Source organism: Silurus meridionalis, chromosome 1, assembly GCF_014805685.1.
Source record: "Silurus meridionalis isolate SWU-2019-XX chromosome 1, ASM1480568v1, whole genome shotgun sequence".
NCBI lineage: Eukaryota > Metazoa > Chordata > Actinopteri > Siluriformes > Siluridae > Silurus > Silurus meridionalis.
In genome coordinates, this window is record NC_060884.1 from 2,626,280 (window position 1) to 2,644,355 (window position 18,076).

Consider the following 18,076-nt stretch of genomic DNA (forward strand, 5'->3'; position numbering starts at 1 on the left):
CACATAGTCCAGTCCATAGTTCATTAACTCACACATAGTCCAGTCCATAGTCCATTAACCCACACATAGTCCAGTCCATTAACCCCCCACACAGTCCATAGTCTATTAACCCCACACATAGTCCAGTCCATAGTTCATTAACTCCACACATGGTCCAGTCCATAGTCCATTAACCCCACATAGTCCAGTCCATTAACCCCCCACACAGTCCATAGTCTATTAACCCCACACATAGTCCAGTCCATAGTCCATTAACCCCACACATAGTCCAGTCCATAGTCCATTAACCCCACACATAGTCCAGTCCATAGTCTATTAACCCCCACATGGTCCAGTCCATAGTCTATTAACCCACACATAGTCCAGTCTATAGTCCATTAACCCCACACATGGTCCAGTCCATAGTCCATTAACCCCACATAGTCCAGTCCATAGAGTCCATTAATCCCACATAGTCCAGTCCATAGTCCATTAACTCACACATAGTCCAGTCCATAGTCCATTAACCCCACACATAGTCCAGTCCATAGTCCAATAACTCCACACATAGTCCAGTCCACAGTCTATTAGCCATAGAGTCCATTAATCCCACACATAGTCCAGTCCATAGTCCATTAACTCCACACATAGTCCAGTCCATAGTCCATTAACCCCACACATAGTCCAGTCCATAGTCCAATAACTCCACACTAACCCCACACATAGTCCAGTCCATAGTCCATCAACCCCCACACATAGTCAGTCCATAGTCCATTAACCCCACATAGTCCAGTCCATTAACCCACACATAGTCCAGTCCACAGTTCATTAACTCCACACATAGTCCAGTCCACAGTCCATTAACCCCACACATAGTCCAGTCCATAGTCCATTAACCCCACACATAGTCCAGTCGACAGTCCATTAACTCCACACATAGTCCAGTCCGTAGTCCATTAACCCCACACATAGTCCAGTCCATAGTCCATCAACCCCCACACATAGTCCAGTCCATAGTCCATTAACCCCACATAGTCCAGTCCATAGTCCATTAACCCCACACATGGTCCAGTCCATAGTCCATTAACCCCACATAGTCCAGTCCATAGTCCATTAACCCCACACATAGTCCAGTCCATTAACCCCCCACACAGTCCATAGTCTATTAACCCCACACATAGTCCAGTCCATAGTTCATTAACTCACACATAGTCCAGTCCATGGTCCATTAACCCCACACAGTCCAGTCCACAATCTATTAACCCCACACAGTCCAGTCCATAGTTCATTAACCCCACATAGTCAGTCCACAGTCCATTAACCCCACATAGTCCAGTCCATAGTCCATTAACCCCACACATAGTCCAGTCCATAGTCCATTAACCCCACACATAGTCCAGTCCACAATCTATTAACCCCCACACATAGTCCAGTCCATAGTCCATTAATCCACACATAGTCCAGTCCATAGTCCATTAACTCCACATAGTCCAGTCCATAGTCCATTAACCCCACACATGGTCCAGTCCATAGTCCATTAACCCCACACATAGTCCAGTCCACAATCTATTAACCCCACATAGTCCAGTCCATAGTCCATTAACTCCACATAGTCCAGTCCATAGTCCATTAACCCCACATAGTCCAGTCCATAGTCCATTAACCCCACACATAGTCCAGTCCATAGTCCATTAACCCCACACATAGTCCAGTCCATAGTCCATTAACCCCACACATAGTCCAGTCCATAGTCCATTAACCCCACACATGGTCAGTCCATAGTCCATTAACCCCACACATAGTCCAGTCCATAGTCCATTAACCCCACATAGTCCAGTCCATAGTCCATTAACTCACACATAGTCCAGTCCACAGTCCATTAACTCCACACATAGTCCAGTCCACAGTCCATTAACCCCACATAGTCAGTCCATAGTCCATTAACCCCACACATAGTCCAGTCCATAGTCCATTAACCCCACACATAGTCAGTCCATAGTCCATTAACCCCACACATAGTCCAGTCCATAGTCCATTAACCACACATAGTCCAGTCCATAGTCCATTAACCCCACATAGTCAGTCCACAGTCTATTAACCCCACACATAGTCCAGTCCATAGTCCTATAACCCCACACATAGTCCAGTTCATAGTCCATTAACCCCACACATGGTCCAGTCCATAGTCCATTAACCCCACATAGTCCAGTCCATAGTCCATTAACTCACACATAGTCCAGTCCATAGTCCATTAACCCCACACATAGTCCAGTCCATTAACCCCCCACACATAGTCCAAGTCCATAGTCTATTAACCCCACACATAGTCCAGTCCATATTCCATTAACCCCACACATAGTCCAGTCCACAGTCTATTAACCCCCACATGGTTCAGTCCATAGTCCATTAACCCCACACATAGTCCAGTCCACAGTTCATTAACTCACACATAGTCCAGTCCACAGTCCATTAACCCCACATAGTCCAGTCCATAGTCCATTAACCCCACATAGTCCAGCCCATAGTCTATTAACCCCACACATAGTCCAGTCCATAGTCCATTAACCCCACACATAGTCCAGTCCACAGTCCATTAACTCACACATAGTCCAGTCCACAGTCCATTAACCCCACACATAGTCCAGTCCATTAACCCCACACAAAGTCCATAGTCTATTAACCCCACACATAGTCCAGTCCATAGTCCATTAACCCCACACATAGTCCAGTCCATAGTCTATTAACCCCACATAGTCAGTCCATAGTCCATTAACCCCACACATAGTCCAGCCCATAGTGTATTAACCCCACACATAGTCCAGCCCAAAGTCCATTAACCCCACACATAGTCCAGCCCATAGTGTATTAACCCCAAACATAGTCCAGTCTATAGTCCATTAACCCCACACATAGTCCAGTCCATAGTCCATTAACCCCACACATAGTCCAGTCCACAGTCCATTAACCCCACACATAGTCCAGTCCATAGTCCATTAACCCCACACATAGTCCAGTCCATATTCCATTAACCCCACACATAGTCCAGTCCATAGTCCATTAACTCCACACATAGTCCAGTCCATAGTCCATTAACCCCACACATAGTCCAGTCCATAGTCCATTAACCCCACACATAGTCCAGTCCACAATCTATTAACCCCCACACATAGTCCAGTCCATAGTCCATTAACTCCACACATAGTCCAGTCCATAGTCCATTAACCCCACATAGTCCAGTCCATAGTCCATTAACCCCACACATAGTCCAGTCCATAGTCCATTAACCCCACACATAGTCCAGTCCATAGTCCATTAACCCCACACATAGTCCAGTCCATAGTCCATTAACCCCACACATAGTCCAGTCCATAGTCCATTAACTCCACACATAGTCCAGTCCACAATCTATTAACCCCCACACATACTCCAGTCCATAGTCCATTAACCCCACACATAGTCCAGTCCACAGTCCATTAACTCCACACATAGTCCAGTCCATAGTCCATTAACCCCACACATAGTCCAGTCCATAGTCCATTAACCCCCACACATAGTCCAGTCCATAGTCCATTAACCCCACATAGTCCAGTCCATAGTCCATTAACCCCACACATAGTCCAGTCCATAGTCCATTAACCCCACACATAGTCCAGTCCATAGTCCATTAACCCCACACATAGTCCAGTCCACAATCTATTAACCCCCACACATAGTCCAGTCCATAGTCCTATAACCCCACACATAGTCCAGTTCATAGTCCATTAACCCCACACATAGTCCAGTCCATAGTCCATTAACCCCACACATAGTCCAGTCCATAGTCCATTAACTCCACACATAGTCCAGTCCATAGTCCATTAACCCCACACATAGTCCAGTCCATTAACCCCCCACACATAGTCCAAGTCCATAGTCTATTAACCCCACACATAGTCCAGTCCATATTCCATTAACCCCACACATAGTCCAGTCCACAGTCTATTAACCCCACACATGGTTCAGTCCATAGTCCATTAACCCCACACATAGTCCAGTCCACAGTTCATTAACTCCACACATAGTCCAGTCCACAGTCCATTAACCCCACACATAGTCCAGTCCATAGTCCATTAACCCCACACATAGTCCAGCCCATAGTCTATTAACCCCACACATAGTCCAGTCCATAGTCCATTAACCCCACACATAGTCCAGTCCACAGTCCATTAACTCCACACATAGTCCAGTCCACAGTCCATTAACCCCACACATAGTCCAGTCCATTAACCCCCCACACATAGTCCAAGTCCATAGTCTATTAACCCCACACATAGTCCAGTCCATAGTCCATTAACCCCACACATAGTCCAGTCCATAGTCTATTAACCCCACACATAGTCCAGCCCATAGTCCATTAACCCCACACATAGTCCAGCCCATAGTGTATTAACCCCACACATAGTCCAGCCCAAAGTCCATTAACCCCACACATAGTCCAGCCCATAGTGTATTAACCCCAAACATAGTCCAGTCTATAGTCCATTAACCCCACACATAGTCCAGTCCATAGTCCATTAACCCCACACATAGTCCAGTCCACAGTCCATTAACCCCACACATAGTCCAGTCCATAGTCCATTAACCCCACACACAGTCCAGTCCATATTCCATTAACCCCACACATAGTCCAGTCCACAGTCCATTAACTCCACACATAGTCCAGTCCACAGTCCATTAACCCCACACATAGTCCAGTCCACAGTCCATTAACCCCACACATAGTCCAGTCCACAGTCTATTAACCCCACACATAGTCCAGTCCACAGTCTATAGTCCACTCTACACTGTGTACCATCTTATGGTAATTATAACTGTATAGAATTCACAGCATATCACATTATTACATTCATACTGTACATTTATACATCTCCTTATATACTTTATATATACACACACACACACACACACACACACACACACACACACACACACACACACACAGATCAGGAATAACATTATGAGTGAAGAACACTGATGATCTCTTCATCATAGCACCTGTTATGGTGAATTTATTTATTAGGCCGCAAGTAAACATTTTGTCCTCAAAGTCGACGTGTTAGAAGCAGGAAAAATGGGCGAGCGTAAGGATTTCACAAATTGTGACGTCTAGACGACTGGGTCAGAACATCTCCAAAAACTGCAGCTCTTGTGAGATGTTCTTGGTCTGCAATGGTGCATCAAAAGTGCTCCCAGGATGGAACAGTGGTGAATCGGCGACAGGGTCAAGAGCGGCCGAGGCTCATTGATGCACGTGAGGAGCGAAGGCTGCTCTGTGTGGTTCCGATCCAACAGACGAGCTAGTGGAGCTCAAACTGCTAAAGAAGTTCATGCTGCTGATGCTCGATGGGTCACGATATGTATATATATATATATATATATATATATATATATATATATATATATATATATATATAGAATATATATATATATATATATATATATATATATATATATATATATATATATTCTTCGGTACTTGGTTAACAGCTTCTGAATGTTTTTCGCTGCTCTGAGACTTTATATTTATTTATTTACTTTTTTATTTATATTTGTATATTTATTTGCACTTGTCAATTTGCATAATTGCTACAATTTGCACTGGTAGATAAAATCGTTTCATTTCGTCGCTGTGTGTCTGTACTATGCAATGAAAATAAAGTTATATCAATCTGTCTGTCTGTCTGTAGATACACACACACACACACACACACACACACAGTGCATTGCTGTGTATCTGTATTATGCAATGACAATATAGTTATATCAGTCTGTCTGTCTGTCGGTCTGAAGAAGCCTATAATCTATATACTGCATACATATACACTTTATACACACACTACACTGTACACACACACACACACACACACACACACACACTGCATTTCGTTACTGTGTATCTGTACTATGCATTGGCAACAAGTCTGTCTGAAATGCATTTTATAACAAAACCAAACAAAACAAAAAACATTTATTATTCACACACAATAACCTGGTGATCTTAGCGCTCTTTTATATCAGAGTTGAACCGGTCACGTGTAACAGACACGCCGCCTCTCACGCGCTTTAATTCAGCGCCGCAAGTCGCGTGTCGGAGGTTCGCGTGTGCGTGGCGGCGTTCTGCATTTGTCAAAAGCCGCGCACTGAACGTAGGAAGTCCATCAGCGTTTCTTCCACACACCGCGTGACAGCGTGAAGCGTGGGGACACCGGAGGCGCGTGAAACACCGAGGTGGATCAAAACTAACTCATACGCGCGGCTTCAAACATGACAGACCCCAACGAAACCGTAAAATAGCCCTTGGTACCGATTAGAGGTCATGTGTATGTGCACGCGCCGCAGGACGCCGGCTGTGCGAGACATAAACACAAAAACATAAACACACACAAAACACACACAAAACACACATTGCTGCCCGGTAACGGAAACGTAGTGTGACACTTACTCTGACCCTCGAATTTGCGAATAATGATCCCCAGGAAGGTGTTTTGCGGCGCGACGTGACCCCGCCGCACCGGCATGATGAAGATGAAGATGATGATGAAGATCCAAATCCAAAGAGTTTTGTGTGTGTGTGTGTGTGTGTGTGTGTGTTAGTTGGTTAGTGTTTACGAGGTCGCAAAGTCGTCATTCGTTCCGCGAGGAATGTGTGTGTGTCGTCCTTTGCGCGCGCGCGCGTCCACCGATCTCTTTCGCGTGCCGTTCTAACGCAGCGCGCGCTTGGTGTAAGCGTCGAAACGGTGCGCGCGGCGCACGTCGAGTCCGCACGCGCCGCTCTCATGACGGCGCCGACGCGCGCACTCTCTCTCTCTCTCTCTCTCTCTCTCTCTCTCTTCTCTCTCTCTTTTTTTTGCGCCGCTCTCCCGGTAGCACGCGCGCGGAGCCGAAGGCTGACGACCAGTGACGTCTGATCCTCGGTAGGTGCGCGAGGAAACCGTATCTGAGATACGACGAGCGTCCGGCAGCCTTGAGCACGTGGGTCGTTTCTCTTTTTTTCTTCTTCTTCTTCTTTGGTGCTTCCTTCGGGCGTATCGGTGACAAACTGAGAGGAAAAAACGGAGCGGATTTGTGGTTGGTTGGAGTCGGACAGTGCTTGAGAACTTAAAGAGCTTCTATAATAAAATCTGATACAATCATGCGATGTTCAGAGGAAACCAGACTCCCAGAACCCCGAGGAGAACATTCAGGAGAACATCATCGAGAGTTTGTGAGAACCTACAGAGCTCCTAGAACAAAATCTGTCACAATCATACTCTATAAAAAGAAGACCTGACACACATAACCCTGAGGAGAACATTCAGGAGAACATCCCTGAGAGCTTGTAAGAACTTACAGAGCTCCTAGAACAAAATCCGATACAATCATGCAGTATTTATGATAAAGGTGAAACATGACTCCCAGAACCCTGGAGAGAGCATTCCAGAGAGTTTGTGAGAACTTACGGATTCCCTACAACAAATTCTGATACAATTATGCAGCGTTCACGATAAAGAGGAAATCGGACTCCCAGAACCCTGAGGAGAACATTTAGTAGACCATCCCCAAGAATTTGTGATAACTTACAGAGTCCCTACAACAAAATCTGATATAACCATGCCGCATTTATGATAAAAAGGGAACCTGACACCCAGAACCCTGAGGAGAACCTTCAGCAGAACATCCCCAAAAGTCTGTGAGAACTTACAAAGTTCTTAGAACAAAATCTGATTTAATCCTTCAGCATACAGAGGAAACCTGACACCCAGAACCCTGAGGAAAACATCCAGGAGAACATCCCTGAGAGTTTGTGAGAACTTTCAGAGCTCTTAGTACAACATCTGATACAATCATGCAGCATGCATGATAAAGAGGAAACCTGATACCCAGAACCCTGAGGAGAACATCCAGGAGAACATCCTAGTGAGTTCATGAGAACTTAAAGAGCTCCGAGAAAAAAATTGCTAAAATCATTTTTTAATCAATTGACTGATGTAATCAATTCATCAGCATTTATGATAAAGAAGAAACCTGACTGCCAGAACCCTGAGGAGAACATTCAGGAAAAAAAGCTCTTGTCATTATCCTTGGTGCAGGTGATGGTGGATCTAGAGCCGACCCCAGGATGGGTGCAAATCAAGACCCCCACCATGATGCCAGTTCAGTACAGGACATGGTTCGATCCTGTGCTTTAGTATGGAGCTTCACATGTTGTTCCTGTGTGAGGTTCCTCCAGTTTCTTCTGGTTCTCCAGTTGGTATTTCATACTGTACAACTTCATCATACTGTAAACATGCCTGAAGGTGAATCAGGCAATGGACTTGGTGATCATACACCGGATTCACCAACGATGCTCTCTAAAGCTTCTGGGTTTTGGAGAAAGCAAAATGTCCTAACTAGAACCTTTAGGTTTCCTCCAAAAAGGGACAAACGAACGTCCTCATTATGGATCTGGATTTCCCAGGAGTCCTCTTAGGCTCCGCTCTTCATAAATAATGCAACAGAGTCATTGGTTTAAAAATTGAAATGATGATCATTAAAGAATCGTTCAAGAACTCGGTCAGGAACCGTTTCAGAAACTTTGCTGACCTCAAAGTATTTATTTATACGGTTGTATGAGTGTCAGTCATCCAGGGCATTTTCAGGTCTGGAGATAATAACGAAGGTTACTTGAGGCACCTAAGAGACTGCTTCTGGTGGGAAACCGTTTCAGGTTACACCTGTGGGGGTTTGGGATTAAAGTGAATTGATCAGGACTGGAAATGTAGTCATGATCCCAGAAGAAGGTCTACACACACATGGCACATCCAAGAATGCGCTTTGTTTGAAAAACTGATTACGTAAAAAAAAAAAATCCCAGATATTCTGAAGGAAATCCGCAAAACGACGTGGTTTAACACGTGACAAACAAAAAGCAAACGAAACTCTGACCCATGCTAACGATCTCCTCAGAACGATCTCCTCAGAAGATCAGAAGTCTGATGTGATGTTCACCAAACCCATTATTTTTTAATGACTATATCAATGACTCCATCTAGTGGCGTTAGGAAGCTGTGCAACTCTTTTTTTAATGTAGTTAGTGGTAGTTAAGTAGGAAGTGGTAGTTAAGTCTGTGGTTAAGGCTCTGAGATCCTGATCAGACACTTTTGGGGCCCTTAAGAAAGGCCCTTAACCCTCTGTAGTTCAGCTATGTCATTCCTGACCCTGCGCTCTAAATTTCACTGTAAAACTGGCAGTTCCAAAATTTCCTCCTTGTATTTCCCTGTAGTTTCTATTCCAATAAGAAACAGACTGTTAACTGGAAACTGTAGATGAAGTTGATCTTTGAGTCCAGATGTTTGTTTATGGAAGGAGCCTCCAGTGTCAGACCGTTGATCTTCGTTTCTTTAGAAATGTTTTTGAACTCAATTATCCGCTATAGCACTGGATAGCAGAGTTAGAGCTCTACAGCAGGAGATCTTTTACCATATCCAATCCATGGAAAGCATATCTTCAAGGAGCTGGGTTTGTGCCCAGGGGAATCGTCATGCAGGTTTGGATCTTCTAGTTCAAACGAAAGGGGAAAATTTCACGTCCAATAAAATTGCGTGCCTTCAAGATTGCGCTGTTTTTCCGTCTGGATTTTTATTTCTTCTCCAGTAGCAAAAGATTTCTGCTTTATTACTGTACACCACTGGGACGGGAAGCAGTCGATGTTTAGGCCAAATGAATGAAAAGATAATGAATTGCTGGAATCCCAATGCAGAGAGTTGATTTGATTTTCAACGTGAAAACACACACTCGCAGAAACGTGTTGGAACGGTTCTTCAGGCTGAGGAATTTCAAATGATCATGAAGCACAACGTTTATTTACTTCTATATGGTTTTGTGTTTTAATAAAAAATCCCCAAACATGCCAGGAACTGCTGCGGCCTCGCAGACGTGCGACACACACACACACACACACACACACACACACACACACACACACACTCACACACTGCTGCAGGACAGCGTGTGGCAGCGATTTGTGGTCTGAACTTTCTGAAGAGAGGAAAAGAAATTTGCAAAAACACATGGAGAAGAAACAAGTAAAATAATTTACATACACTCACTTACACACACACACACACACACACACACACACACACACACAGGTATTGTGTTTGTGATGGACAGGTATGTAAACCTGTCGTCTGTCAGTCATTGTGTGTGATTGTCTGGAATCTCACTGATTGATGATTTGTGTGTGTGTGTGTGTGTGTGTGTGTGTGTGTGTGTGTGTGTACATGCATGAATTTCCTGATCCTTCGCTCATTTTAGCAGAATGACATTCTAAATTGACTTTTCTTTATGGAAAAACCCCCCCTTTGTTTTACGTTCACACACAAACTGCTGTGTATCAGGTCTGATTTGCTGAGACGAAGCCCGACTCTGAAATATGTGTGTGTAGGCATCATTTATTTACCTCGTGCCTTTTGTTTGGTTCGGAGGCAGCAGTGTTGGGTTCAAGGGCAATCGCTAGTGATACGGCTGTATTACATCTGAGTAAGAAGGGGGGGCTGGGGGGACGTGTCTTCCAGGCAGCCGTCTGTTCTACAGTTGTAATACTCGACACTTTCCATCCGATCTCTGCTAATTAGCCGGAGAACGAAAGCGAGAAATCCAGTAGGTCTCCTTTACAGGATGCATGTCTGATGGGAAAGTGATCTTCACTCGCATGGTTTACAGGATGACATCACAGGCTCGGAGCTCGAGGTTACATTGAAGTTATAGAAAATGAGATTAGAAAAGAATGGCGTCCTTAATTCCCATATACAATACCAGTCAAAAATTAGTGCACACCTTCTTATTCAATGGATTTTCCATATTTTTTTACCTGTGTGTGAGTGAGTGTGTGAGTGTGTGGGTGAGTGTGTGAGTGAGTGAGTGGATGAGTGAGTGTGTGGGTGAGTGTGTGAGTGAGTGAGTGGATGAGTGAGTGTGTGGGTGAGTGTGTGAGTGAGTGGGTGAGTGTGAGTGAGTGGTGGATGAGTGAGTGTGGGTGAGTGTGTGAGTGAGTGGGTGAGTGTGTGGTGGTGAGTGAGTGTGAGTGGGTGAGTGAGTGAGTGTGTAAGTGAGTGAGTGTATAAGTGAGTAAGTGTGTGAATGAGTGAGTGAGTGAGTGAGTGAGTGGGTGGGTGACTGAGTGGGTGGGTGAGTGAGTGTGTAAGTGAGGGAGTGTATAAGTGAGTGAGTGGTGAGTGGTGAGTGGTGAGTGGTGGTGAGTGAGTGAGTGAGTGAGTGAGTGAGTGAGTGGTGAGTGAGTGAGTGGTGGTGGTGAGTGGTGAGTGGGTGACTGAGTGAGTGAGTGAGTGGTGGTGAGTGGTGAGTGGTGGTGGTGAGTGAGTGAGTGGTGAGTGAGTGAGTGGTGGTGAGTGAGTGAGTGGTGAGTGGTGAGTGAGTGGTGGTGGTGGTGAGTGAGTGGTGAGTGGTGAGTGAGTGAGTGAGTGGTGAGTGGTGAGTGGTGGTGGTGAGTGAGTGGTGAGTGTGTGGTGAGTGAGTGAGTGAGTGGTGGTGAGTGGTGGTGAGTGAGTGAGTGAGTGGTGGTGAGTGAGTGGTGGTGAGTGGTGAGTGGTGAGTGAGTGGTGAGTGAGTGAGTGAGTGAGTGAGTGGTGAGTGGTGAGTGGTGGTGAGTGGGTGACTGAGTGAGTGAGTGAGTGAGTGGTGAGTGAGTGAGTGTGTGGTGGTGAGTGGTGGTGGTGAGTGAGTGAGTGGTGAGTGAGTGAGTGAGTGAGTGAGTGAGTGAGTGGTGAGTGAGTGAGTGAGTGAGTGAGTGAGGAGTGAGTGAGTGGGTGACTGAGTGAGTGGGTGAGTGTGTGACTGAGTGAGTGAGTGATTTGGTGTGGAGGGTGGAGTTTTAGTGATTAACATTTGCACAGTTTACATGCCACGACTGAAATGATGCTCTATTGTTTCATGAATGCAGAATTCAGTCAGGGGTTTTTACTCTGTTTAGACTTCAGCTGGTGTGTAATACACAACCCAGGCAGCAGGTAGCAGCATATGTACATGTAATAAAACTTTATAAACTCCAGGGCTGGAACAGAGCCCCCTCTCAAATCCAGCCCTCTGGCTAACGTGGGTGGATGCTAACGCTTAGGTTTAAAAATAATTACAAAAATGATGTGCTTCGTATCACTTTTCCATTGTCTTTTTGACTCGTATTATTTATCAGATATCAGGTGGGATATCATTCTGTGTAATTAACCTGCAGACACTATAACAATCTCTATTGGAAATCCATTAAATACACATCAGTAACACCAAGGGAACAGGAAATACATATATAAATAATATATAAATAATAATATATAATACATTAATGGGTTTACAATAATATAAGCAATATGGAGCTGACTAAACCCCACTAAATGCCACTGTGATTTAATGCACCTTTCAGTAAAATCCCAACAGATTTATAATTATAGCTTTATGTTGTATAAAGCGTTACGTTTCGTATGATGTGAAATCTGAAATTCATCGCAGAAGCGTAATATTGGGTGCGCTGCATTATTTGTAGCTGAAGGCTGATGAATGGTGCTGTGTGGCCGTGTTCTCAGCGGGGTGTGTGAGTGGGGCACGTAGCAGGAGTGTTGCAGTGAAATGGAAATCGATAAGATCTAAATTATTCAGGATTAAGGAACGTAATAATCCTCTCACAAAAATGATATTAAGCTCTTAATTGCCTGGTACACAGAAGGCCAGAGCTGAAAATGCCACCGACTAAATAGTGAGTGGGTTAATTTACTTCAGTGTAGAGTGACGGAGTGAGTATTTAAACAAGTGTGTAAGTTAGTGTGTGAGTGAGTGTGTGAGTGAGTGATTGAGTGAGAGTGTGAGTAATTGAGTGAGTGAGTGAGTGTGTGAGTGAGTGAGTGTGTGAGTGTGTAAGTGAGTGTAAGTGAGTGAGTGTGTGAGTGAGTGTGTGAGTGATTGAATGAGAGTGATTGAGTGTGTAAATGAGTGTGTAAATGAGTGTGTGAGTGAGTGTGTGAGTGAGTGTGTGAGTGATTAAATGAGAGTGATTGAGTGTGTAAATGAGTGTGTGAGTGAGTGAGTGTGTGAGTAAATGAGTGTGTGAGTGAGTGTGTGAGTAAGTGTGTGTGTGAGTGATTGAATGAGAGTGATTGAGTGTGTAAATGAGTGTGTGTGAGTGAGTGAGTGGTGAGTGAGTGAGTGTGAGTGTGAGTGTGCGTGTGAGTGAGTGTGAGTGATTAAATGAGAGTGATTGAGTGTGTAAATGAGTGTGAGTAAGTGTGTGAGTGAGTGAGTGTGTGAGTGAGTGTGTGAGTAAGTGTGTGTGTGTGTGTGTGAGTGAGTGTGTGAGTGAGTGAGTGTGTGAGTGATTGAATGAGAGTGATTTATTAGATATTTTTGAACATCTCATTCCATATTGAGTCCCTGTTAGCTGTTATAAAAATCTCCACTCTTCTGGGAAGATGTTCCACTAGATTTTGGAGTTTGCGTTGAGATTTTTGTTGAGATTCATCCTGCTACAAAGGTGTACAGAGAGCAGGAGATCTTCCACTCGGACCCATGTGGTGCAGATGTAAAGGTTCGGGTCTTCTAGTTTAAGTGAAGGGAAAATTTCATGCCTCCGCATCCAAAGACATTCGATACAATTGTGTGACTTCGGGTAACAGTTTGGATAAAAATCACATATGGCAAAAAAAAAGAAAGGCAGATTCCAGGCTTCTTAATTGTTGATTTCGCTTTGATGAAACTCTTTTTAAACAGCCAGGAGTGATTAGCGGTTTAATCTTACGTTCCTCACCCTCATAACCACAACCCTCACAGCTGTTCCACTGCAGTTATTATCTGATTTATAGCACTGCTGAATAAAATGCCTCAAAATGTATATCTGAATATTAAGAAGAGACTTTACGGGGGTCATGTTATGCTTTTGACAGACCACTCAACACTTCTGTGACCAACATCTGCAGCCTGTGAGTAGCTTTTTAGCTTCCGCTGGCCACATTTACCATCCAAAAAGATCGCGAATTATTTCCGAACATACTAAAAGCACATACTAAACCCTGAACCCTCAACCTTCTGATGAGCTTCAACCACTGAGCTCCTGCCTCCCATCAATGAATTCCGCAATCGTTGTCTAATTGCTGTGGTGAACGACAATAAAATCTGTTTCTATCATTGGAAAATATTCAGTTTGGGGAGAAAAGAAGGAACTTTATTGTCTATGCGCTTCATCACACCACCTAGACGTTGATTATTCTCTGAGAACATCACACTCACAACACATGCAGGTGTTTTGACAGGGTCGAATATGAACTTTTTTTTTTTTTTTTTTATGTAGGACACTAAAACCACACCATGCTCCACTTTAAAAGCCGTCGATCCCTAACGCGCTCGGCATTTCAGCCGCATGGCCGACCGGTTGGAACCGAGCCTAATGAATCTCCCTGCAAGGTTAATTTGCTCCGTAATGGCATTAAATAAGTTTATAGAAACAGTGTCTCTTCTAAATACCAATTCATTACGCGTGCGGTTATTAAGAGTGAGGGGTATGAAATTACAGCCCGCGTCCTCACACTAGGCCTCATTAGGCCGCCTTTTTTCATTTTTAATTTTTATATCCGTCTCCCTCACGCATCGTCGTTGTACCGAGTGGGGGGCGGGGCCTTTTACTGCTCAATCCCCCTAATCATTTCTTTTCTATCCTAACCTTTTATCCAACCCTCATATTTTTGTCATTTCAACCCACATTTTCCGCATTCACGGCTCTCTGTGGCGTACTTAGTCAAGGTCTTTGAATCGGACGAGCCATTTAGGCTTCGCGATTCAATTATTGAAGGGGGCGCGAGTAGGAAGTGCTCGGTGCGAATTAATGGCTCTGTTGAATGAAATGAGTTCGAAGACCAGCTAAAAATACGCGCTATTGCAGCGCAGCCGCTTCCTGTGGACTATTTTATCATCGCAGAACCATCGATTCATTTGCGTTTAAAAGAGTACGGTGCGCTTTCGAGTCAGGAGTTTAGCTCATTGTGAGATCCATGTGATTGTGTGTGTGTGTGTGTGTGTGTGTGTGTGTGTGCGCATATTTTGCTCTGAGGCCTAGTAATTACATTCTCTCTCTCCGCCGCTCACCCTGATTATAACGGCTCATAGATTCGGTTTGGTAATGGAGGCAATTAAACAATAAAGATAAAATACGCAATTAATTGCAAACATAATTAATATTATTCGCGATGGTCATCGCCGTGTGTGTGTGTGTGTGTGTGTGTGTGTGTGTGTGTGTGTGTGTGTGTGTGTGTGAGAGCGACCAAGCATGCGTGTGTAGTAATAATTTCTTCATGTCTCTCACACACACACACACACACACACACACACACATACACTAGCTGTACTCTTCTCATAAGTGCAGTCAGGTGACAGAATGACTTGTGAGGTCCTTTGCTGGTCCTGATGTCAATTTTCTTTACATTCCTCACAGACTGAAATGCCAAAGCTCTTAATTACACTCTTACATACACAATTCCAAGCGTTTCCTTTATACAGAGACAAAAATCCCCAACATCTAACATACGAACATCTTTACACCTTTACTCCAGTGGAAGGCCATCAGGGTCAGAAGGGCCGTCTCTGTTGGATATATCAAAATCACTGACTTAGGTTTTATTATCATTTTGTCAGTGAATATGTATTAAATTGGAGTTTCTATCCAATCAGATCTCAGCCGTCACATCGCATATTGCCGTAACAATACATGCTGTCTGATAGCTCACGGGTAGGTGGTAGCGCAGTAATTAGGGCTCTGAGTTACTGATTGAAAGGTCGGGGGTTCAAGCACCATTTTTGCCAAACTGCCACTCTGGGGGCCCTTGAGCAAGGCCCTTAACCCTCTATTCTCCAGGGGCACTGTATCATGGCTGACAGCAGGCATCCAATAACCTCAGCATTTTCACATCCTTAGATTGAACGTTCAGAGAACACGCTAGTCCGAGTTAGCAACCCGCTTCTCTAGCGAACCGCACAAGCTCAAATACAGACGATCTCTGCTTTATAATCATCTCACTTTCGCGGATACGAACAAACCTGTCCTCAAAGTGAAATATGTTCGTAGTCGAAAAAATTCAAAATGGAGGAGAGCCGCCGCGAGTTAGTCGGCCACTGTAACGAGTCTACATGATGCGCACTGGACTCGGGCCAATGAATTAATTTTTTAAAAGATTTTTTACTAAATACAAACTATTGTATACAGTATTTCGAATATTTTGATTTGTTGAAGTTTGTTTTATTGTTTATTTGATAGTATTTATAGCTCTTACATCATTAGGAGATAGATGTTGTATGGTTTAGAGACAGTGGCATCGAGTAAAAGACAGAAGGTGGAGCTGGAGGTAGCAGAGCTGAAGATGTTGAGATGTTTGTTGGGAGTGACGACGATGGACAGGATTAGAAATGAGTTTATTAGAGGGACGGCGCATGTAGGACGTTTTGGAGACAAGGTGAGGGAGGTGAGATTGAGATGGTTTGGACATGTGCAGAGGAGGGACATGGGGTATATCAGTAGGAGAATCCTGAGGATGGAGACACCAGGAAGGAGGAAAAGAGGAAAGGGGAGGTTTATGGATGTGATGAGGGAAGACATGCAGGTAGTTGGGTTGAAAGAGGCAGATGTAGAGGACAGGGGGGTATAAAGATGGATGATCCGCTGTGGCGCCCCCTAATGGGAGAAGTCGTAAGGAATAAAAAAAGAACGCTGCTGGCTAACATCAGCCTCAGCCATTAATTTTTTATCTCCTCATATGACTGGAGCTGCGTGAATTGTTACGAGTGATGAGAATGATTCAGACTTTATAATATATAATTGTTATAATGTAAAATATAGGATTTATATATAATTAATCGCAAGCAATATCTATTAGACATTTTCTTACTATGCTACAGACTAGTTTTGGATCCTCGATTCTGATTGGTCTGAAGACTGATTTTAGTATCACAGCATAACCATGGGTCTATTATGATTCATCCTTTTCATACATTCTTATGTGTTCAGTTTTACCTTCCATGTGGCGATTTTTAAACATTATAAGGCGTTTATTAAACATTTCTGGAAGGAGTCTCTAGAGGTTCGTAACAGTCAGCAGATAAAACTAAAACCTTTATAATTTTTTACATATTTAGCATGAAATTTTTTCTTCACTTGAACTAAGAGACACTCCTGTTCCATGACAATACCTCTGTGCACAAAGCCAGCTCCATGAAGATATACTTTATTTCGGTTGGATTTGGTGGAAGATCTATAGAGCTCCATTGAACCGTATCAAACAGGATGAATGTGAACACTGACTGCACCACAGGCCTCCTCACCTCACCTCACCTCATCACTACCTGACTTTACTAACACCTTTATGGCTGAATGAATCTCCACAAATCTCCATAAAATCTGGTGGAACATCTTCCCAGAAAAGTGGAGCTTATTATAAGGGTGAATGGCAAGTAAATGTGGAACGGGATGTTCTCATAACTGGAAACGACTTGATTACTTTCCTACAGAAGCACAACTCGTCCTGGTTTCTTCTGGTACTCAGGCATATGAGAGAAGAACTGCGTATCAGACTATCAAGAAGAGGAACCATTGTATTGTTGTGTTTTAATTTTACATAGAAAGGGGAGAGGGTCACTACAGCAGTCAACCCCACTTGACTTTCTGACTTCTCTCTCTCTCTCTCTCTCTCTCTCTCTCTCTCTCACACACACACACACACACACACGCACACACACACACTATCAACTCTATATTCCATTTTCTCTTTTTACTCTTTCTTTCACACACACACACACACACACACACACACACACACACACACACACACACACACGATGACCTCTCGATTCAGCGCGTTAACTGAATTCAGATGGTATGCTAATTCGGAGCGCTCGACTCCGAGGCCCGGATTTGCATATGCAGGAGCTGCACTCGTCGCACTCATTAGCATTCCGCGGCCACTCTGCAATAAGAGCGATGCGCTGTAATTATCTCCGAGAAACAAAGTAGACATGTCCGCAGACATTCGTGTTAAATACCGACAATATCGTTTTA

At 44.0% G+C, this 18,076-nt stretch overlaps 1 protein-coding gene across 3 annotated transcripts in view; it reads right to left on the reverse strand.

Moving 5' to 3' along the window:
* The window catches only part of kcnh7 (potassium channel, voltage gated eag related subfamily H, member 7), a 70,351-nt gene extending 63,356 nt beyond the window's left edge, over positions 1 to 6,995 (reverse strand). For all 3 annotated transcript variants that reach the window (XM_046857844.1, XM_046857836.1, XM_046857828.1), the window contains exon 1: positions 6,461 to 6,995. In XM_046857844.1, coding sequence (XP_046713800.1) covers positions 6,461 to 6,536 — 76 coding nt within the window. In that variant the 5' untranslated portion in view covers positions 6,537 to 6,995. The remainder of the gene's footprint in view (positions 1 to 6,460) is intronic.
* Positions 6,996 to 18,076: the final 11,081 nt, after the last annotated feature.